At 37.6% G+C, this 25,113-nt stretch overlaps 1 protein-coding gene across 3 annotated transcripts in view; it reads right to left on the reverse strand.

The window, feature by feature from the left end:
- Positions 1–25,113, reverse strand: part of ARHGEF28 (Rho guanine nucleotide exchange factor (GEF) 28) — a 252,950-nt gene that overhangs the window by 166,583 nt on the left and 61,254 nt on the right. For all 3 annotated transcript variants that reach the window (XM_012721846.1, XM_012721845.1, XM_012721847.1), the window contains exon 3: positions 782–929. In XM_012721846.1, coding sequence (XP_012577300.1) covers positions 782–929 — 148 coding nt within the window. The remainder of the gene's footprint in view (positions 1–781; positions 930–25,113) is intronic.

The raw sequence follows: 25,113 nt of genomic DNA on the forward strand, positions 1-25,113 counted from the left end.
GGCTGACTCCAGGAGAATGAGGGAGAGTGAACATGAACACTCCATGCCTCACTTCTACCTGAGTCACCCCAACACAGTAACCACGAGAGCCAGTGTCTCCCCTGGATGGTACACACAGCAGCCAAGCGCTGAGAGTGGGGTTGCAGACAAGGCTGCCTAGCAGACCTACCAAAAAGCCCAGCCAGGAGACAGCCCAGCACAAGTGCTTTCCCTACCGTGACCTTCCTCCCTGTCACTGCAGTACTTGCCCTTTCTCCTGGCCCTCTCCCTGTTAAGGGGAAGGATGTCCTAATTCTGCAGTTTTGTGGACTCCACCCCTACTCCAGCGATTGGAAACTACAACTCCCAGCAGTACCAGGGAGAGAACTGCGAGGACCCAAGGGTGGAGCTAAGCAGGGATTCTGGGACTTTGGGGGATAAATAGGGAGTGATTTTCAAAGGCTGGGGCTTGGGCAACTGCTCTCCCTGACCATGTGATTGGGGCTATCAATTTGTTACTAGAGCTCCAAGTCAGCAGAGCTGGTAAGATATTCTAGTTACCTTGTATCTCTCGCTCTCTTTCCCTGGGTTGTTCCTTTTACCTTCCCCTTTTGTAAATAAACCCATTATCGACCCCTTTGTGTGTGCCTGCAGTACAATTAAATTTTAAGCGCATGGGTGAGGCCCCACAGACAGGCAGCCCAGTTCACACTGGGGTGCCCTGTAACATTCCCAGACTGTGTCCCTGGGAGAAGATGCTCACAGACAGTTGCCCCATTGCACACTACAGAGCACGCCTCACCTGGAATGCTGGACTGGAGCACATTGTCCTCTGCACGTTCTGCCATCACGATGTGTCTCTGATGAGCTCCATTATAAATAAAGTAAAACTCAGCATCTTTAGGAAGGTATACATTGCTGCCAAACTTCGCATATACCGTCATCTGCCCCTGAAAGATGAGTAGGTCAGCATCGTCACATTGCCTTGTCCATGTTGTAAGAAAGCACAGTGAAAGGGGAGGGGGAGCCCCAAAACCACATTGCTTGTTAGGATCATTGCATGTGGCTGAGTTCAAATAATGAAGGTGCCTTTCCAGTGATATTTCTGACAACAGGGAGATACACTGATATATTAAGTGTCTTGTCAAAGCTGGTGCGTCCTGTTTTACAGTTGAAGAATCGATCAGATGGAAGAGCTGTTTTTATTTTTAATTGAGTAGAGGTATATATTTGATACTTAGTTGTTTTTTACTTCAATTCTTAATTCTTACATTATTTTTTCCCGCATCGGAGATCCCACCATAGTCCAAAGGTTCAAAATCATTTTTCTCTCTGCACATACCCCATAGTAGAGTGCAGTTCATTGTAAGAATCTTAAATATTCACAAATACTGCCAAATGCATAGTACCATGTGCTCCCACACTTGCTATGCCATTTCCAACTGCTATCTGTCTTCTCTAAGGGATTTGCAAATCCTCTTTCTCATCTGGCTTGACTTCACACTTTCTCTTGAAAACTTCTGGTGGGCAAAAAGCCCCACAAAGTGCCCTGATCCCGAGGAAAAGAGGCCACCTTGGGCCATGAGGCATGCTCTGAGACAGAAAGAACTTGAGGCAGCAGGCAGCAGGCTGGTGTCTCAAAGAAATCCCCACCCAGGGGCTGAGTAAGGGGCTATGTCAGCAGTGCAAACAGCAGCCCTGAACAGCAGCCACAGAAGAGCCTGCCAGATCATCTTGGAACCCCAAGGACTCTAAAACTGGGTACACACCCTAGCCTGGAACACAAAAAGGCAACAGAAAGAGGGCACACAGGGAGGGGCAGCATTCTGCCCAGCCTCTGGGAGTGGCAGGGAACTGAAAACCAGAAGGTGGACAGGGTCACCCTCTGGGGACACCTTCAGAGCTCCCTACAACACAGAAAAGCAGCTGGACTCTCCTGTGCATGCCCAACAAAACAAACCTGCTCACTGACATTTCCCTACCCTGGGACAGGGAAGAAAAGTGAACAGGGAAACAACTACATAGTCCCATTAACACTTGCTTGCCCTTGATACTAGCACAGAGTTTCATAAGTTATCTAGAGGTAGGCCATCAGTAACAATAACAAAATCAGTGCAGAACTCCTCTTTCCAGTAACCAGATGGTTATTTCATCTGGTTAAAAAAGACTTTATTTTCCTAGGGGTGTTGCAATCCATCATACACACACGAAGCTATCTTAAGTCATGAGCTGGTATAAACACAAGTTTATAAACACAAGTTTATACCAGCTCATGAGTTTCAAAAAAAAAATCCCAATGGCCAATTTAGAATTGTCCTCTCTCTGCATGTCAGCACGCACATATGCACACACAGAACCAACAGAAAGTAACATGCCAAGAAAAATCTGCCATACAATAGCGTTTTTTAAACGTTCAGGAAGAGGATCTGAAAAGCCAAAAAACAATAACAAATGTCTGACATGACTGAGAGAGGAAACTTAGATGAAATTCCATTTCCTAAAAAAGGAAGAACAGCTTGTTTTAGTCATGTTCCTGGTTGTTAAAGGGACTGCTCCTTATCCAGGGACAGAATCCGATCTGACCTGCTAGAGATTTTGTTTTTTAATAGAAAACAAATTGTATAAAGAGATCAAAGTTTTTTTTACAGATCCCAAGGATATCTAATCTGTATCTACTCAAAACAACGATCATATTACTATTTTATTTGGTTAAGTGAACAGGGCTACAATCTATAAAGGAGTTTAATGGCAACCCTCCCCAATGAAATAGAACCCCAAACAGTACAGCTTTATAATTCAATTATGTCTCCCTTTCAAGACCTTTACAAGCTTTCCAGTGTTCAAAGAAAATAAACAAGAGGCAGGTCAAAAATAAAAGGTGTCCATTCAAGAGAGATGCCCAGAAGTCATAGCACTAAGCATAATATTCAATAAAAGCAGCCCCTTATACTTGCTTACCAAAAACTGATGAGAAAGACACTGAGAGATATTGCAGGAGAAAGGTGGAGGTGGGCAGGAAGATGAAGGAACCAACACAGAGCTCAGTGACATACAAGTGGACAAGGTCTAGGAGGTTGGAGAAGAAGAAAGAACGTATGAATATGAAAGAAAAAGAGTATTTTCACTCAAAAAAGTTAGCTAAAGCTAAATAGAGAACAGCAGAAAGAATGGGCTTCTGAAAATAGGCTGGAGAACAAGCATAGCATGAATAAACAGCCACAAGAGACCATTTTTGGCTAAGAGTCTAGACTAACTACTGTGACCACTGAAAATCTCCTACTCCTCTTCATTTTATTAATGGCAAAATAAATTCCAAATAATTTATAAAATTCCAATATGTGTTTATCATTTTCCCATTTGGATTCAATTGCATACTTTGTTTTAAGGCAATTGACAACTATAAACTTTCCCATGTGAATTTGTTGGCATAGATAACAGAATCACTGCACTTCTAGGCAGACCTATCACCTTTCTGTCAATCTATTATATCTCAAATATTTCACTAAAACTTCTGGAAACAATCAGAGGCATCATGGGCAAAATTATCTGCCCACAACAGACTCTATAAAGTTGACTCTACTCAAAACCAAACTGAATTTTTTTCAAATGAATCTCAAGCTTTTTCTAAAGTTGATCTGGAATAATAAATACACAAATACAAATGAAAATTTTGGAAAAAAGAAAGACACGTGAGCTATAGAAGGAAAGGTCAGCACTTGCCAACCACATAAGAAAACAGAGTAAGAAAATGGGAATGTATAAATAGTGTTGTGACAGCACAGTGATAGGCCACAAAGCACAAACTCCAAAAACAAACACATTGAAATTAATAAAGGAATCATTTTAAATCAGTGAGAAGGACAGACTGAAATAAGTTGTCTTGGAATAACTTTCCATTAGGAACAAAGTAATGCCTTCTACCAAATAAGTGCATTGCTAATTTATTTGATATTTAACACAGAACTGATAAGTGCAAAAAAAAATAATTTTATATTGAATAAAGTGACAGCAATTAAAGATAACAAACTTTCATTTATATTGACATGACCCTAATATATCAATTTTAATTTTTCCTATTTCCTCCCAGTCTTTGATCAATGCACAGCAAGTTATTGGACAGCTATACTTGTGGCACAAATACACCTATCCTCCTGCTTTTCCATCTTCTATCAAAAGCATTTTCCATGTCATTATGAACTTTGTCATTACATCAAGTTTTTGATGTTCCATAATTGACTTAGCATCACTCTATTCTATATTGACTATTTCTAACTTAACAGTATAAACATTTTCATGATTATATTTTATGTCTTAAAGTACTCTAGAATATTTAAAAAGTGGGCCTAAAAATGTGAATAATTGTCAAAAATTGACAAACTGCTTTCCAAAAATGTCCTTCAATTTTCATTACCCTCTGTGTCATTTTCATCCCAACTTTGTCAAGACAGATATAAACAGTTCATTAATTAACTCTTATTTTCACTGTCACTGAAATGCATTGTTCACTTTTATCGATTACTAAATGTTGTCAACATTGTTAGTGCACTGATTGAATTTTAAGAACACTACTCTGCTATTTCTATTTACATCTGAATTCACTTTCAACTTTAGACAGGGCAAACTCACTTTCCCAAATAAACTTATTGAAATCAATAACAAAATTATTCCTTTCCCCCTGATTATTAAGTTTGTACCTTGTACTCAATAAATAGCACTTATTTCCAAAGGTCAGCTAAAATGGGAATAACAAATGTAAAGTAGAAAGTGTGAACTATAATCACACTAAATCACCTCATTATAAACACATGTAAAAAATGTAAATTAAACCTACATTTTTGTTTTTACCATCAAACTTTCTCTTAGATAAAAGTCTTCTTGTAAAACTCATGGGTAATTCTTAAGACTAACCCTTCTGCTGAAATCTGAATGTATGGATTTATTCTCAAAGAACCAAAAAGCTATTAAATATGTTTGATACATTATATCATCTAACTCTATTATTCTTAAATGGCATTTAAGATAGATATGATCAACACTAATGACAGTTCTAAATACTTTTTCATTTACCTATTTCTCTAATACTATGAAAAGCTTGGTGGATGTTTTATATAAATCACTGGTTATTTTTGTATTAATGTTCTCCCTCCCATTCTCTCCTCTTTCAACCTCTGTAGACAGTGCATCTGTATATAATTATACCTTGCCAGTAACAATATCATTTGCTTAACAACAACTTTATCAAGTTTCTGAAATATCTGGCATGAGTGGGCAATAAACTGACACTGTATTTTTAAATTATGACAATGAGAACAATGTGTGTGACTTTTTACATGGATTTTCCTAATCTGGGACCATCTATACATAGATTCCTGGGGGGGATAGGAAGCCCTTAAATAATTAGAAAACTGGTTTGTATGTGTACATGTGTTCTAATATTCATATTCTCAAAATACATCAAAATATTAAAGAAATTTCATGAGAAATTAACAAAAGTGCTGTTAGCTTTTATGTAGGTGTTAATTGATATGTTGTGTTATAATGAAAACCATTGTGCTAATATAAAAAAATGGTCTATGTGAACTATCAAATTTAATTCTGCCTTAAATATTTAAATTTCTGTATAAAATATATACTCTTTACAATAACCCCCTATACATGTGTGTGTATATATATATATATATACATATATATATATAAGCACATATACATGAATTTTCTACACTAAGCCTTCACAGAGCACAGTATGTTAAATGTTGAGATCCCTGAGAAATTCATTAAAATGTAGTATCTGTAAAATTAATATTTAAGTGATTAGAAATACAGGTACTAACTAGCACTAGTACTAGTACTAACAACATTGAGTTCTTTGATTTCACCCCAACCTCCAAGTTACAGTTATCCTTATTACATTCCTCAAGCACAATTCCAAAGAAAGTACTATGGTCACATAGTCTTATTTCAAATTACTGTTAAACAGAATTCTTGAAAGCAAAGTGTGAAGTACATAGGCAAATTGGTGGTGGGAATTCTGTGGGGATAACTAAGAGAAGAAACCAAATGTACAAAAATGAACAATGATGTAAAAAAATACATACATACATACATACATACATATAAATTATATATTAAAAAACAAAGTGAAAATGCAAAATAAATTCCCTATTTGTATACATATTATAGATATGTGCCTATCTATATACAGACATGTATTATTTATATCTACAGTACAACTCATAATTTATAAAGTGCTTTACGTATTTTCTAATCTTATTTTCACAATCATACCTGGGAAGCATTATTATGATCTTAGACATGAGAAAACTGAAAATATCAGAACTGAACCTCCTGTTCAAGGTATAACTCACTTTCTACCCAGCGTGGTATTGTATAAACAGCAGGTGCTCAAGTTTATATTTAATATTCATTGTATGCACCTAATACAGGGAGTTAGGTACAGACTGGAGACAGATATGATCATCACCATGGGTAGATACAGATGGAGAGGGGAAGGCAAGAAAGTGTTACCTACTCCCTCTGAAGACACATACAAAGTTTTAAGCATTCATCAGGAAAGCATCTGCTTTTAATCAAAGATGATTAGAATGGTACAAAAAAAGACTCAAAAGTTTAAGAATCACTTGTTTAAAGCATTAGTATTGATTTATTCCCAAATTATGTTCATTGAAGTAAAGTAAGTTTACATATTTATATCTGCTCCAGAAGCTATAGGTTAAAGCCTCTAGAAATGTAGACTTTCACACTCTGCTTACCACCTGTACCCCACCATGTTTCACTGTGTCCCTTCTCTCCCCCATTTCTCTTTACCACCCTCCTTACTAATACATCAGCTTTACAGTCAGATATTAAGTGTTTAGTATGGGTTTGGTTTTAATTGGCCCTAGTATGTTTCTCTATGTTCCACATTAAACGAGACCATCTCATATTTATTTTTAAATTCTTTTTTTTTTTAAAGATTTTTGTTTATTTATGCATACAGAACTGGGGTACAGCCCAGAAGTGCAGGAGCAGTGAGATGCTTCACCAGAGACAGAGTAGGGAGCAGGAAAGGCAGATAAAAGCACACTGCTGAGGGGAGCAGTGGACGAAACAGGAGAGGTCTGCAGCACCATGTGGATCACCTCCAGGGTCGGAGATCCAACTTGCACTGAAGCAACTGCTGCTAACTTGCAATGTTGCATCTTAACCTGTTGTGCCAACAGGGAGAGCCCGACCACCTCATATTTAAAGCAACTTTTGTATTGCATAAAGTACCTATATCATTCAAGTTTATTATCCTAACTTAAAACTGGGTTAATAAGATACAAGTGAATGTAAGGTTAATGTAAGTTGATTAGATTCAAAGGGAAATATGAAAACTTTAAGGAAAATAAACTAAAATTATTTAAGAAATTTATAAGAAATGACCTTAGAGGTAGGAAAGGCTTCAATTTCCAGGAAGGATGAAATAAGAGTACATTAGGCCAACATTCCTGTTGATAAAACTAGAAAATACAAACTGGAAAAATTAAAAGGTCATATTCATAAAGATAGCTGAGAACTATGGAAATGGGGGGGTAAAAATAAAAGTTCTCAAGGAAGAGAAATACTCAAGAATGTTATGGAAACCAGAAGACAATCGAATGAGATAAGCAATTAGTAGAAGTAACTGATTATCTAAAATTCCATGTAATAAAAGTTATAAAAAATGTTCTCTAGAAATGAAAGTGAACTTAAAATGTTTAAGACAAATGCTGAGAGAATTCATTGCCAGCAGGCCAACACTATCAGAAATACCAGAGGTAATTATTCAAGCAGAAATAAAATGACCTTCAACAGAAGCATAGAAATGCAAGAGACAATGAAAAACAGTGAAATGAGTAAATATAATGACATCTAAAGTATGAAATAAAAAAATAATGTCATGAGTTTAAAATATATTCAGAATTGCAATGCCTGACACAACAATGTAAATGGTAATAGAACTGCAGTATCCGGCAGTTTTGAGAAGGTTAAAATAACAGCTTACAACAATTATAACATGTTTTAAGTTGAGGGCCACCACAAACTGAATGAAGACTGTACAATATAGAAAGAAAAATGAAAACTATATTAATCAAAAAACAAAAGGTAAGAAAGACAAAGAACATCAACGTGTGTAAAATAGAGCTGTACAACAGATATAATCCAACTTTATCAACAATTATATTAGCCATAAAATGACTAACCCAAACACAATTTACTCAAAAAGCAATAACAATTACCTATAGGCTACCTACAAGGAACACACTTCAAAATAACACAGAAAGTCTAAATGAAAGAAGATATACTACATATTACTAGCCAGAAGGAAGCTAGTATAGTCAAAATAATATCAAGGTAACTTTTAAAGCAATACAGTACTAGAGAAAAGAGAAGCCTTTTAGCATATAAAGAATCAGTTGAACAAAATGATATGATTAATTGAAGCAGTATGTACCTAACAACATAGCTTCAAAAGATAAAAAAGAAAAATTAACAAGTCCAAAAGGTAAATAAGCATGCCTATAAGCCTAATGGGAGACTTCAGCATTCTTTTCTCAATAGCTAATAGAATAAGCATTCAAGGCAATTTTAAGGATATAAAAGATCTGAATTATATAATTAACCAGATTACTTCTCAAAAGGATTACCATAAGTTAAAGGTATATATCAATTTTTAAAATGCATCTACTATTCAAACCTCTGCTGTAAACTCAATTAAATGTAAACAAATAAATTCTCAATGACTTTCACACCTCTATAAGACTGAAAAAAGCTTCCACTTCTGTAATACACTGTATTGACTTAAAAAACAATTCATGACTCATTAATTGTTGACTCATGACAAGTAAATGATTCCAGATTTCTCACAAGACTAGAAGTAGACTTTTAAAAGCTCCTCGCTTGTTTCCTTTTAAAATCACTAACTTCCAGAGTTCACAAAAATATAAAACTCCTAGAAACTGAAAACAAAAATCTGACTCTAAGCAGCAGTTCATAGTAAGATGTGTACTGGGCTGGGTATGAGAAGATTTAAATTACATTATCTATTCTTGTCCCATTATTTCTTAAGGAATAAAAGCCTTGCAACTGGTTCCAAAGTAATCAAAGAATAAAGCAAAATGAAGTTGAACAGTTGGTTACCAGTTGCAATTTTAGTCTGCAATCATCTAAGTCATCACTCAGACAAGCACCCAAAAAGTACCAATTCTGCCTTCGTCTGCTTTGATAAAAATCTAACAACTCCTTAAGAATGGGTACGGTCCATTTCTTCTCTATACCTGTCAGGCATACCTGGTCCGTGAGACACTTGCATAAAAATATAGACAAAACTGACAGTATATTAATGGAAAAATGACAAGGGTGAAGAAGGGATTCAAAAACCATGTTGTTGTATGAGGAACAATTGAAGGAACTGGGACTATTTTGCCAAAGAAGAAAAGACTCACGGGTAAATGGACACTGTTGCAAATATCTGAGGGTCTATCATATAGATAAGGGGTTAGGCATGTTCTGCAGGTCTCCAGGGGAAAGCATCAAACAATGGAGGGAAGGACAGGGCAGAGTTCAGTTCTACAGGGAAAACCTTCTAAGGATCAGCGATGTTCAAAGATGACAGGGATTGCTTCAATTTAGGAGAAAGATAATACTTTTGTTTTCTGTATTTGTTTTGTTTATAAACGTGTTTGTTCTAAGAGAAATGGAGGTAAAAAACTTAAAAGTATAGAATCTTTGCTACCTGGTTTATCGTTGTAGCTTATCAGCTTCCATATGAAAAAGTGGGTGTACTTGATTAAGTTTTTAAATAATATCTCCATTATACTTTCCTTTTGATTTCTGTTTTACCTCCTCGAGTTGATTATTTTCTCTGCATTAGTAGTTTTCAAACTGACATCAGGGAACGCTCAGTTCTAATAGGGAAATGTTAAGGGCTCACAAACATTTTACTTAATTTCATTGCATAAAGTATGTTTCCACTTTTTTTTAAATTTATTTATTTATTCATACAGAACTGGGGTACAGGCCAGAGATGCGGAGGGTGAGAGGATTCACCAGGGACAGAGTGGGGAGCAGAACAGGCAGATCGATGAAGTACACTGCTGAGGGGAGCCGCAGGCGGGTAAGGAGAGGTCTGCCTCGCCATGTGGATCACCTCTAGGGCAGGGATTGAACTCATGCTGAAGTGGCTTTAGCCTCTTAGTGCTATGCTTAAACCCCCTGCACCACCAGGAAGGGCCCTCCACTTATTTTTAATCTAAAAAGATTACATTTGCTTAACTGTATTATTTATCAAACTTTAATACACTGAATATAATAGAGCCTTTTGTATAATAATTTACATTGCGAAGCTTTCAGAAATATAAAGTTTTTATGAAGTAGACTATTAAATAAAAACACACCACCACAATGGAGAAGGACAGGTCCCAAGCTAAGCAATCTTTCTCACTGACTCAAAAAAAAAATGCAGTAAACTTAAATTAGAATAATATATTTATAGAAATAAAAGTTTTTATCCAGTTCCCTTAATACTTTGTTAATAGGCAAAAAGTTTCTCCTTTAAAATAAGTTTCAACCCTCCCTGTGGCACAGCAGGTTAAAGCACAGCTCTATGAAGCTAAAGCTACTTCAGAATGAGTTCAATTCCTGGCCAGGGAGATGACCCACAAGGTGTGGCAGACCTCTCCTGACCCGCCCACTGCTCCCTTCAGCAGTATACTTCATGGATCTGCCTATTCTGCTCCCACTCTGTCTCTAGTGAATTCCCGCCCCTGTACATCTGGCCTATATCCCAGTTCTGTATGCATAAATAAATATTTTTAAAAATAATAAGTTTCAACACATCTGCTTACGGTCTATAAAGCCACTGTGAGCCTACATACCCTCTGCCAGTCTATCAGTGACCAAAGTCCCTAGTTACTAATGATCTAAGGGAATATTCTCCCGAGCACATTATATATCGAGTGTAAACAAATTTCCATTGGCAACACAGTAAACACTACAGTGTTGAAGATTTGGGTTGAACCCATACCGACAGTAATCTCACATGGTGGTTATTCAGCAGTTGAGGTCTATGGATTTGTGTCAAAGCAAGTGTCACGGGAAGGTCAGTTTCATTCACGGACAGCACTGAAGGTGCCAAACCCAAACCAACACTATCAGCTGCACAAAGAACTCTGGCTCCATGAATTGATCACTCCTAACAAAGAACACAACTAGCTGTACTCTTATTTCAGGATAGATCACATAACTCGTGCACGCCACAGGAAGTCCCTGTTAGGAAAGTACAAGAGAAGGGAGCAGTGACCTTTGTTCCTCTCATCTGACCAGCATCTGTGCCAGAATATCTCCTCCACCTCTATTGCCAAGGCACACATGCACACGTGTACAGAGACACACACACACGCACGCACATGTGCACACACACATACACATGGCAGCAGACAGGCCATTCTTAAATAAGAGCACCAAAGAGCCTGCCAAATTATACCCCGTGCGAGATAAAATAAATATATATATATATATATATATATCAGACAATCCTTACTAAGAGAAACATAGATTCCAAAATACACAAAACATAGGACTAAAAGAAACCTCAGAGTTCATATCTAAATCCTTGCTGAATAGGTAGGGAAGCTGACACCCAACGGCTGCTGAGTCTCATCACACAGCGGACACAGGCTAGCATCCAGGTGTTCACCCTCCAAACAAAGCTCTTCCCACTCCTGCAAAGTACTGTCTGAAATAACTATCATCTCTGACCTCAAAAAACCCTGCTGCTTCACTGAAAAGACCTCTATGGGAACAGGGTCAGAATCAACCAACTCTCCACTCTCCCCAAGTTTCTCAATATCCATGTGGGTCCCCCAACATCCATATCCCTGTACCTCCTTGCCCCTTCTGTTCTTAGTCTCCCGTCACCTTTGTTAAACTAGAGAGCACGAGATCAGCTGTTCTTCTCCTGATTCTTTTCCCTCTCAAATCAGAGCACATCCAGGTAAAAATCAGAACGTGGAATACAAGGAGCCACAGAAATGAGAGAAGTACAATAATGAAGAAAAAGCATCCAGAAACACAACTCAGCTCCAGATCCCCAAGAGTGTATGGGAGCATCTGGGAAGCCAGCAATGAAAAAGACAAGGATGAGAGCTCAATGGGGAGGGTAAGAGGAGGAAGTGACAGCAGCAGTGGACTACACAGTAATGACAAGGCAAAAGGAAAATGGACTAGAAAGATGAAGCAACACAGAATTCAACTGCAATGCAAAAAGGGATAGAAAGATGGAAAATAAGTAGATAAGTGAAAATAAGAAATCTCTACCACCAAAAACAATCTGGAAACACTTTTGTAAGAAGGAAGGGTGGGGGAGGAAAAGGAGCTGAATTTTGATGCCAACAAAGAATATTCTCATCTGTTCAAAATCAAGAGCTAAGAGCAAAATCAAGAGCTAAGGGCAAAAGATAACATATGGAATGTTGTCTTTCAATGACACATCATAAGGGGGGTGCTTTTTCAAAATACTCACATCCAGCAAATTGTCATACCCACCCACCCCCAATTTAGTAAGTCTGTCTTTCTGATCCACACACAATAGTGCAGGAGGAGGAGAGGGCACAGGTAAGAGAGTCCTTGCTTATTCTCGGTCCCACTTTTAAATCAGCAATGGCTATTGAATTCAGGAGCCCATTTTTCTATATTTGTCCCCTTTTTGCCCCTTACTTAGATCTTCAGACCAATTGTTCAGGGCTCTCAACCAGCAAAAAAAACAGGACTCACTGAGAGCAGCCAAACGCTCATTTCACCAGAGGTATCATTCATCCAAAAGTCCCTCTTCCTAATTCTGCGCAAAGTCCACAACACAAGAACAACATTGGTGCACAAAAACAGAGAACCAATCCCTAAAGTCTGAGCATAAAATGAATCTTAAAATACCTTCGATTTCATAAGTGTTTCACTATTCATGAGGCTCTTCTGTGTATTCTATCCCATTTGCACCTCATAACTCCCCCAACACCCCAAAGACACAGAGAGATTGGCCCACAGTCCACCACATGGCCAGAGCCAGTCCCTAAGTCATATATTCTTTCATTCTTTCATTCCAGGTAGGCAGTGGTTATTGACTATTTTACTAATGGCTCAAACAAGCTCCCTGACCTTCCTATCATTCTAATGGAGAGAAAATAAACAAATATTAAGTGCCTGCTATGTAAGGAATTCATAACAGCTGATGAGAATCAGCTGAGCAGTGAGGAGAGCAACATTTTAGACAAACTTGCAGAGAAAAGCCTTTAAGAAGTAATATTCCAAAAGAGACCTGAATAAAGAATAGACCGAGCCATGTGGATATGCAAGAACTTTAGAGGCTGACAGACCAGCAAGTGCAAACCCTGGTGTGACCTAGGCTTAAAGTGCACGAGAAACAGAGGACACCTGTTGGCTGGAGCAAAAGAGACAAAAACAGGTAGGGTCAGAGTAAGGTCATTGTAAGGATGTGGTGTTAAATGCAGTGGGAAGCCACTGCACAGCTTGGAGCAGAAAAGTGTCAAAATCTGGACTTCGATTTCAAGGGATCACCCTTGCTGCACTGGTGAGATTCCTCCGTGATAGAACAGGGTGGAAATAGAGAGCCTAAAAGCAGAAACCCAAGTGAGAGCCATTTAACTAGAGGTCAATCCTTGCCAGTTGAAGTGGCATTTAGATGAGCTTCAAATTATCCAAGTCTTTCTGCAGTTTCCTGATTTTCTGCTCATCTTGAATCTGCTTCCTTGACTATGCCTTGAGCGATAATAGAACTAATATATTAATGCCAGGGCCCATTTTAAAACCAGCACCATCACTCGTTTTTCTTGGTGCAAGTTCACTTGCCTTGGTCAACTATCCTGTGTCAAAACTGCTCCTTTAGAACGCGTAATAAATGGTGGGAAGAGCAGTCACTTAAAGCAGAACACACGTCATCCAGAGTCACTTGGCCGGTCACTCATTGACTAACTTCAGCAGGGTTACCTGATAGAACCTTCTGCTTGAATGCACAGTACTGTACATCCCATGCAGGATGAACACTGGCTCCCTGTGACTGAGAATTCCTTAGCATTCTGAACAACTTGCTTTAACTCAGTGTTTTAAGTTCAAAGAGCATATTGTTACATTAATTTCTGCACTGTACTATTTTTTAAAATAAGTTTAAAATAACTTATTTTTATTATAAACTTATTTTTAAAATAAGTTTAAACCTCTTCAATTAGCAGTGCTCAGTTTTCTGTGAGTGTGTGTGTATATATATTATATATATAATATATGTAATATCTGATTTGAAGATAATTGAATTTTCAAACTTTCAAAGGTGCTGATGCAAAATCTGCAGCAGTACTACAAAAGGAAGCCAATAGTGACCCATAATTCAGTCAGCCACTAGCCGAACTACTGCACTACTACACTGAAATAAAACAAAGAAGTAACTGTTTTAAGGACAAGGAGACTTTCCAAGAAACAAGCAGGAGTCCATCCTGTTCTACTTGTTTAGTAAAGGCTTCAATGAAGGCACAGATGCCCTTATCAAACTTACAAATATCAAAAGCAAAGTTGGGAGTGTCAATTATTATAAAAAAGATTCGAAGAGAACTTTAACAAAGCCAGCACTTCCCAGATGGACTTCTTGACTATCAATGAAGCACTGTACTTCAAGAAAACTTCAAAGTGCGGACTAGTGAAACACCATTGACATGGTAGGGATTTCGGAGAGCAGTGGCCTCAGGATGGTCAACTGTGAGAACAGCTATCAAAGTGAACGAAGGCACCACCCCCTTCCTGCGACTGCAGCTCGTATTCAGAACAAGGAAGGGACCCGTTCCACTGTCCTCTAAATCGGGTATAGTTCACCACTCTCCTATCCAATTAGGCCCACCATGGCTTGGCTGGACAGTGAAAGACCTATGGGAGATAACAGCTGTCAAGTCCACACCATGTTAAGGAAGACTGTGGGAGCTGGGTGTCTGTACTCTATCAAAAACAACACTTTTGAAGAATTATGATCAAGAGCCAAACTAAAACCAATGAAGAAAATTACCAGAGACAGATTTTAGACCACAATTTTAAAAATTTGTATTAAAACTGTGCCACTACAGATTTCCTTCCTTATGGAATGAAAGGTTTCTTTCCACCACTAGAAGTGTTTAAGAAGTAGGGGACCATGTGTTCCTACTGCCAGAGCCCATTCCTACATATAAGATGAAAACGGTTCACACTAGGCTTGTAGAACTTTTCCCCTTTGCTGATATTCAGACAACCAAATGCACAAAGTAAAAACTGGTCATGAAAATTCGCTTCATGCACTTCCTTTAATTTGGGGCAGAGAGACCAACTGATTCACAAAGATAACTTCAAAATTACTCTTTATATGCCAAGACGAGATTTCCTACCTTCTTAGTGTTCCTATAGCCCTGGCCTTTCAGAAAGTTCTTCCTGATTATCTAACCTGAATTTTTTGCTGCTCCAATTATACCAATTCACATGGATTCCAAAATGGGTGTGTACTGTCCATGACAGAAGAACAACTGACAGACATAGAATAAAGGAAAATATTTGCAAAGAAAATATATTACATGATGAGTTTTAAAATACCAAATGTCGTTCAACTGTTCTAAAAATCAATGCAAGACTAGTTTACATATTTTCACTTGAGTGCAAACACTAACCTCCTTGTAAAAGAGTCCTGCTTTCTTTTCAGAACCAGTTTTCTATCTCTATGCAGAAAGAACAAGACTGAAACTTAACGTGTTTAGATTAAAATGACTCAAAACTAAGGAGAAACAGTTGGACAACAGGAACACAGAACAGCTTTAAAATAGTAGTTTCAACATGAAATATTTAAAAATGCCCCTTTCACTTAAAAGGTTACCAAAATACAAGTTAGATGTGTCAATCTCTCATTTATTTAGGAACTAAAAACGCTGCCTAAATACAAAGCCACCTTGAAACACTACTTAGGCATGGAATTCTGACTGGCCAGATTCCTAGCACTTTACACTGTGTTTAGTAAATTGATCACATACAAAAATTTACCTACAGGGTACAAACTAATTTGCCTACAAGTAAACCATTTTTAAACTAAAACTCTTCATTTCACAATTAACTTGAAAGCATATTGTAGATTTTAAAGGTCCTAATAAGACTAAAACCAGAGTCAAGTTTTAAAAAGGTTCTTTTTAAAGTAATTATCCTTATTAGCTGGGTTTTAGATAACATGTCTGTAAACAAGATAATAAACTATATAACTTGAATTTTGTTTAAAAGTTAGCTAGCCATACCTAGCAGGCAGGCTAGTATTAAGCTAGTATTTTAAGCCAAATTTATTTAGCTGAAGCAAACTTTTACAAAGTGAAGAATGACATATTGGTACAATCACCATTTAAAGCAATGTCAAGAGCTGTTGAGATCACTGAAGGAAAAAATTGTGGGTGGACCAAAATTCTAGCCATACCTTTAAGCTTCAAATCTAAAGGACATATACACACAGAGGCAATTTGCCAGAGTAACTAACTATTCCAAAATGTTTTCACATATTATACAGCTATGCAAATGGGATTTAGCATGTACAGAAAGCTACAAGCAAAGAATTCTATGTTCCTCTATATAAAATAGCGACTTTATCAATCTGTCATAGGTTGATAAAACATTTATCATTTACTTTTTGTGTGAAGTTATTAAAATATTGGTTAAATAATATTTAATGATAATGAAAGTATCTGAAGCAAAAACAATAAATATCAACCATTTTTGTTAATGTGCATATGCATATACCTAAATCAGAATCAAAAATATACTGGGTAAGGGTATTTTTTTCTTACCTTTTTTTTTACCTTTTTTATTTTTTACAACAGAAATGCATTACTTTTTTAATTAAAAGGAAACTAATAAAATACATGATAAATTGAAAATCATACTTTGATAAACGTAAACACATCAACCAGCAACTCAACTCCTAGGAATTTATCTAGACATTATATAAACTACAGTCACACAAAACTTATGCATAAGTGGGTATAGCAGCTCTACTCATAATTACTAAAATCTAGAAACATCCCAGATATCCTTGGGTGGAAGGAAAGGTTGACTGGAGTAACCTCCCAACTATGGAATGCTACTCAGTGAACAAAGATTTATAACAAATGGATGGATTTTAAATGCTTCATGGTGAATGGCAAGCACCAGACTTGAATGGCTACATAGTGTATGTGGTTTATAAGGCATTGTGGAAATGGCAAAACTCAGAAAGCAGTTGCTAGAGATTGGGATTTAGAAGAGGCATTGCTTTGGTCACAAAAAAGCAGCAGCCCAGGGAATTTGAAGGGTGATGGAAATGTTCCATATCTGGATTGTGGTGCTGATTACAGGATGAGTATTACTATGCACCTTATGTCTTAATGAACCTAACAGAACTGGATGTCTACTCATGTCCTGATTATATTTTGTTGTGTGCAGTTCTTTCTTAAAAGAGAAAGTGTGTCGGTTTCCTTATGGGGGTCAGGGAAGGGTTAAAATTATATACTCATCACCTACTAGGCACAGAATTTAGAAGGTCTGAGATACAAAAATAAAAATTTTTTATAGGGATGAGTAGATTAAGTAAGATTCAGTACAGGCCCTCCCAGGTGACGCAAAGGGTTAAGACACAGTGCTGCAAGCTGGCCACAGCCACTTCAATGTGAGTTTGATCTCCCTCCACAGAGGTGACCCACATGGCTCAGCAGACCTTCCCTGACCTGCCCACTGCTCCCCTCAGCAGTGTATTTCATCCATCTGCCTGTTCTGCTCCCTACTGTCTCTAGTGAATCCTCTCACCACCCCTGCAGCTCTGGCCTATATCTCAGTTCTATATGTATAAATAAATAAACCATAATAACAACAACAAAGATTTAGTACAATATTGTGATAACTCTGCAGGCCCAAGTCAAGGTATCTCTACAGGCCAGTGAACAACAATCAATAAATCCTATAGAAATAGAAAAGCTACTTAAAAAGATAACATTTTCCAGTTTTTCAGTGAGGTTGGCTGAATGCAAACTCTAGAGTCCATTCCTAAGAGGCAGATCTTTGATTATAGTGGAGCATTTCTAATTTCCCTCATGTCCATGCCAGAACCATTTCTAGACCAATTAATGCATGACTAAGCAGTCGCCAGACCAATTCGGTTTGCTCAATTTAGGGCTTAAAATGCCCTCCACGCATCTGTGATATTAGAAAGTGCCTCAGAGAGGTGAAGGAGGAGATTTAGAATGGCTTATCCTCCTAAAAGGATTTGAGAACAAGGAACTTTCTCTTGAGCTTAAAGAGGAAACTGGTTGTTTTGTGTGGTTTTTTTTTTCTCTTGTTCTTTTTTTTTTTTTTTAACTTGGAAGAGCATATGAATAAGCTTTAACTGATCCTTGTCCTAAGTTTGAAAGGGTGTAATTAGCCCAGAAACGTGAAAACTAGTTTTCACAAAATAGGAAACTGTTTCTCCTAAGAGACATTCTTTTTCTCCAAATGGAAGAAAATAACACCCATTTTTCTTCTCTGTGAAGAAAAAAGTAGCATAGCATAGGTACAGAAATAACTACTGGTCAAACTACTGGTTACCTTACTTTCTCCCCTAGATACTCTGAAAATTATGTAAACCTTTTTTAAGTTGGAATGTGGATTGAAATACATTGTTATATTATATAAGAAAGGGTGACCAGCAAGTTAATGTTCTTGAAAGGGAATGATTTAGCTAATTGTTTTTAAAGCCTTAAAAAAAAAAGACTATTTTTTAAAAAAGATTTATTTATTTGTACATACAGAATTGGGGTACAGGCCAGAGGCTCAGGGGCAGCGAGATGCTCCATGAGAGACAGAGTGGGGAGCAGAACAGGCAGATCTACGAAGTACACTGCTGAGGGGAGCAGCGGGCGGGCCAGGAGAGGTCCACCACACCATGTGGTCACCTCCTGGGCAGGCGGGAATCGAACTCATGTGGAAGTGCCCCAGCTTCCTAATGCAATGCTTTAACCCGCTGCGCCACCAGGGAGAGCCCAAAAAAAAAAAAAAAAAAAAGACTTTTTTTTTTTAAAAATGATCTTAATCTGCCAAAGCCTGGTTATTTAATATATACATATATACGAGTGTTTAAGAATATATGTAATTATATGCAAGTGTGTTTACATACATACATAATGACATAGATGTATATGCAACCATATACCCACATATATCTGTCTCCTTTGCCTCTGAAATTCTGAACAAACAAGGATTTATCATAGAATAGATAACCAGCTGTCTCATTGCTGCTCCCTGGGACTTTCCTGCAAATCAAAGTCATTTCAGGAGTAGCACTGTTAGCTTTAAATCAAATGTCCACATGTCCACAAATAAGTTGTTCACAAATAAATGGAAGCAAGAAAATTCACATTATAACTTTGAGGTCCAACTCAAAGCCAAGGGGGTCTTCCTAATACATAAACAAAAGAATTATTATTATGAAAAATACATAGATGAAATGCAAACTGGTAATGCAGTAACTTGCTTGAGCTGCAGGCTGCGAGAGCTATGCCATGCTGCTCTGCTCATTCATTCCACAACCATAATGTGGTCCTTCCAAGTCGACAGTCAGGATAGCCATCAAATAGCTGTGCAACTCTGAAGTCATCATGTATTAACCTCTGAACCTTATTAGGGAAAAACCATATTTAGCCACACGAGTTAAAAGGTATACTGAACAATATCTATTCTGAAGTAGATATTAGCTCTGAAGAATATTAGCTCCTTTCCTCTCCCCCTTCCTTTCTGAAAGACTTTCATACTATTTCTTAAACTTTTTGCTTAATCCACTAAAGAGTCTAGCAGAGGAAGGTTTTCCTATCTCTAAGTCCACATATGTTGAAGATATTTCTGTGTTCTTATTTTCCAATTAGCAGTAAACAGCAGCAAAGGACCAGAATTTACAGTTTCCCAAATACAATTATTAGATGTTGACTGTGTGCCTAGATCTGCAGACTTCTCCACGATTGATATGGCTGGCATAACAGAACTGCTACTAAACCCTTTTTTATACCAAGTACATCTAAGATAAAGGGAATACATAGAGATGGAAGCAACATCCCTCAGCAGTTTCTATGCAAAAGACACAGGAATTGACTGGTCAAGAAAACAAAGACATCAAATTAGAAAAAGTAAATAAAATTTATAAATACGGTACTTCTAAATCAAAAGCAGCTAACCTGATAAGCCAGGTGATAAAGGCTTCAATAGTGCACAAACAGTGGCAGCTTTGGAAGAAAATATACTTAATGCCAGGAACCAATAAAACAAAACCCTACATACTATTGATACTTTGAAGTTTTCCCTCTTTCACATTCAACTGAACCTAACCAAGATTTTTACTTCATTTCTCAAGGATTTCATCAACTAGTTTTGAAGTTTCCAAGAATGAGTTGCTATAACAAAAATGGACAGTTGGAGAAGGAGGTCTTTGGCTGAAGTAGGAGCTCATGGCAGAGTCCCCACAAACACCTATGCCAAGGAATATGCCTCAGTTTTTCTACCTCCCTCCCAACACGGAGAACAGCCTGTGTGGCTTCCCTTTTCTTTCAGAGGCAAAGAGGGAAAGGAAAGAGAAGTTCATATTCAAGAGTTTTCTGTTCTCTGAGTCCTTGAAAGACATTAGTGAAAATTAAAAATGAAATGTGCCAATCTCTATTTTAAGGCTAACTATTAATATAATGAGTTTGAGTCTCTTTTGTTATGAGGAAACTTGAGAATCTCATGTTGTATAAAGCTATTTTTGACAGGCATGGGCCTTTCAAACTCCCCAAAATTTCTTTAACTGTTAAGGTAATCAGTAAAAAGATGAAAGATGTTCCTTGAGTTTTGTCATACTTAGCATCTTAGCTTGGAAGTGAACTTTAAAATAGAAATTTATTTATGTGTCATTTGTAAGAAGCAGTTGGTAAAGAGGATGAACACTGAATGGAATCTGAAGACTTGAATTCAACCTATGGTCCAGCCCATGACTCTGGTTTACACCTGACTGCAAGCCTTAGAGGAGGAATTTCTCTTCAAGTGCCATCTGTGTGTTTGGTTCCAATTTGTTGGGCTTTTACCATTCCACTCATTATTCCCCATCCATCTGTAGCATTCCAACCCCTCATTTTTAAGTGGCACTGAGATAGGATTATCAACATGTCCAAGTCCAATGCCATTTAGAGGCAAATTCTTCCCCTGTCTTGTTTCCTCTCACTACTTCTTTTCATCAAGTTCAGCATCCCTGTCTCCCTTACTAGCACACAGAAGTCCAACTGACTAATATTACTCAGCAAACATGCCTTTTGAGGCAACATGGATGGAGCTGGAAGGGATCATACTTAGTGAAATAAGCCACAGGGACCACCCTGGTGGCACAGCGGGTTAAACCACAGCACTAAGAAGCTTACACCACGATCATGAGTTCGATCCCCGCCTTCCCTGAGGAGATCCACATGGCGAGGCAGACCTCTCCAGGCCCGCCTGCCGCTCCCCTCAGGAGTGTACTTTGTAGATCTGCCTGTTCTGCTCCCCTCTCTGTCTCTGGTGAATCCTCTCACCCTCTGCAACTCTGGCCTGTACCCCAGTTCTATATGAATAAATAAATAAATCTTTGAAAAAAAAAAAAAAAAAGAAGGAAAGAAGCCACAAAGAAAGAGAAAAACACCGAATGGTTTCACTCATAGCAGGAGCATAAGGGATCAGAAAAGAAAATTAAAAATGAAAATCAACAAACAACAAAATAAAAATCAACAAACAACGTTGGAGATATTCTACAGAGGTGGAAAGGGGAATGTGATCAAAACTGGGGCAGGAAAAGCACACAGGACTGTGGTGATGGCACATGGGTGAAGGGGTGGTAGGAAGTACATGGGGATTACAACTGAGATGAAAAAATGTACAAAATGAAAAATGATGTAAATATATACATATATAATTTTTAAAAGAAATATATATGAAAAATAAAATGGTTAACATTTGTATATTTGAAAAAAACACTAAAACCCTTCAAAAAAAAGAAAAGAAAAAGAAAAATCCAGCTGACATCCTTCCATACCTGAGACCCCTTGAGAAGAACCCACCATTGACATCTTAATAGTCAAATGCAATCTCACCTAATCTCCCTTTGCTAATTTTAATAATGATCTTTTTTCTTGAAATTTTTCCCTGCCCTGCCTTCTAATCCACTTTCCCTTCTTCCATCTTCTTTTTTAACTGCCTCTAGAGTTTTTCAAGGCTCTATCATTAATTCACAGATTCAGTCATTAAAAAAAAAAAAAAAGATATGTTGCCTCCAGAGTCTATTCATATGGTCATTTACTCTTCTTGTCAGAAAAATATAATCATTATTAAATGATCTCTATAATTAAAAGTGACAACAGAAATTACATTACTTGCAATATTCACATATAACATGAATGTTATTCATATATAAGATTTAAGGTTATTGACATTGTCAAAATACTAATATACATTAACTCATGTTTTACAACTACATGCTTTTATTGTTACCCATTTGCCTGTGAGGCAAATCTTCATCCAATCAGGATTAATATTAGGAATCAGTATCTGTCCACCCTGTGGCCATCACTTTCTCCCAACTACATGTCAGCACAGGGTCAGGACAAATCATTCTCACAAAGTGAGGAAACCAGCTTTCATCTGCATGGCATACCTGCATATACCTTGAAGAGATCTAAACTCTTCCTAGTTAGCATTGAAGTGAAATACAGTACTTTCAGTATCACTATATAGATGAATTAATAATTAATAAATACTATTTCAGTATAACAGCATCATTTTCATGACCAATGACAGTTCTTCACTATTCTGATACAACAATAAATCTGTAAATGAGAGTCTTTGATAGGCTTGCACACTGTCAGTATAGTTTACCTTTTTTCTACCCATGTCCAAAAACTATGTGTCCTTTTCTTTTTGTATTTACAGCACTTAGGGCAGTATCTGACATCCAATAAACTTTTACTGAATATGAAGCAATGAGCAAACAGTAGTAAAAATATGATCACTGTTAAAGCAGCATCAGAATCAGTGGTGTGATTATATTGCATGCAACCTAAATTACTATTATCATTCCAGTTTTCCCAAGTAGCATGTTCATATTCTAAATAAAAGATTTCCTAGAAAGAATGAAAGAGTGACAGCTACAGGGAAGAGAATGAAGAAATTAACTGCAATGTAAACAGGACAAGGTTAAAGAGAAGAGAGAAATAAAAATGTTTACAATCCAACATGGGTTATTTAAAGAGGCAAATTCCCAGGAAAACCCGGCCAGGAAAGGAGGTGAGAGGGGCTCTCCCTGTGGCAAATCAAACATACTAAATAATTTGTCATGTTAGTGTCCCAGCAGTCCTGCATTTACAAAGTTGGGTATAAATATATACTGGTGATGGAATTACGGGTTTCACTAAGTTCATTCAAGTACCTGATCATCTGCTTATATAGAAACCTTTCGGGATTTTTTTTTACCTCATTCTAGATCCTGTAGAAAATATCTAGGTTGACCAGATATTCAAATGAAGAATATATTTTACTCTATGTATATAAGTAGGTTATTTGTACCACTGATATGCTTTTGATAGTGGACACATTTAGAAATTCTGAGCACAGGAATCAGAGCACCTTTCTGTAATGAGACTGACTTCCTCCATGTGAGCTTAATAAAATATACAGACTTAGAATTCACATTTCTCCCCATAGTATTAATATTTTAGCCAAATTCATTTAGCTTAACATTTTCTCATATATTTTCTCCAAGCCATCAAGTTAAGACAATTTCAAATTACCTTCATCATGAAGCACTGGTGTCCCTATGGACAATATTGAAAAATATACTCAAAGAAGTCTGAAGATGGTAACTAAGAACCTGCAACAGCTGGAGTTGGCTGGAAACAGTGGAGTTTCCATAACAAAGCAAACAGAAACAAACAAGGCCCATTCTCAGACTCAGGAGGAGAGGACAGCCCTAGACCACAGAGCTGTCCAGCAAAACCCTGGGTGAATGGGACACCAGGACAGCACCAGCAATCAACATATCTTCCAAAACAAAGGCAAGCAAAACCCAGGTGAGAACAGCTCAGGTAATGCATGTAGAATCCTATCACAGACAAATAACATGGGTGAAAAAATATCAGACCTCAAAACAGGCCATGGGTACTCAGATCATTGTCTACCCAAAGGACCACCAAGAAGAACCACCATCTAATTCTCAAGACTTGCCATCAAAACACAATGCAATAACTCTCTGGTAAGGAAGTAATGACTGGCTAGGTGATGACACTGATTTAAGAAGTAAAGTAGCTGGTGCATCAGTTTCTATTAAAAACTAAAAACAGGCCCTCCCTGGTGGTGCAGCGGGTTAAAGCGCAGCATTAAGAAACAAAAGCCACTTCAGCATGAGTTCGATCTCCACCTGCCCTGGAGGTGATCCACGTGGTGCAGCAGACCTCTCCTGACCCGCCTACTGCTCCCCTCAGCAGTGTACTTCGACCATCTGCCTGTTCTGCTCTCCACACTCTCTAGTGAAACCTCTCACCACTCCTGCACCTCTGGCCTATTCCCCAGTTCTGTATGAATAAACAAATCTTTAAAAAAAAAAAAAACTAAACCAGATATTCGCATTGACAGCAATTATTAGCTCCTTAAGGATGAGTGAATCATATTCAGATTGGTCTTCATTACAAAATTAAGCCTATAGGGCCTCCCTGATGGCCTAGGGTTTAAGTCTCAATGCCACCAGCAGGACAGCCTGAGTTGGATCCCCAGCCAGGGATCATGGTGCAGCAGACCTCTCCAGTCTTGCCCACTGCTCCCCTCAGCGATGTATTTCAGTTGGTCTGCCAATTCTGCTTCCCACTGTCTCTGGTGAATCCTCTCACCCCCTGCACCTCTGTCCTGTACCCTAGTTCTTCTACACAAAACTAAATAAATTCTTTTTAAAAATCAAGCCTATAAATTCTCCTCCCTATGTAGGAAACTAATTTGGTGACATACCAGCTTTGCTGGTGTGTCTACTGGGCTCTGATAGCTGATATACAAGTATTTGAAGAGAGAGCTATG

The sequence above is a fragment of the Condylura cristata genome, unplaced genomic scaffold, assembly GCF_000260355.1.
Source record: "Condylura cristata isolate star-nosed mole 26May11 unplaced genomic scaffold, ConCri1.0 scaffold00007, whole genome shotgun sequence".
Classification (NCBI taxonomy): Eukaryota; Metazoa; Chordata; class Mammalia; order Eulipotyphla; family Talpidae; genus Condylura; species Condylura cristata.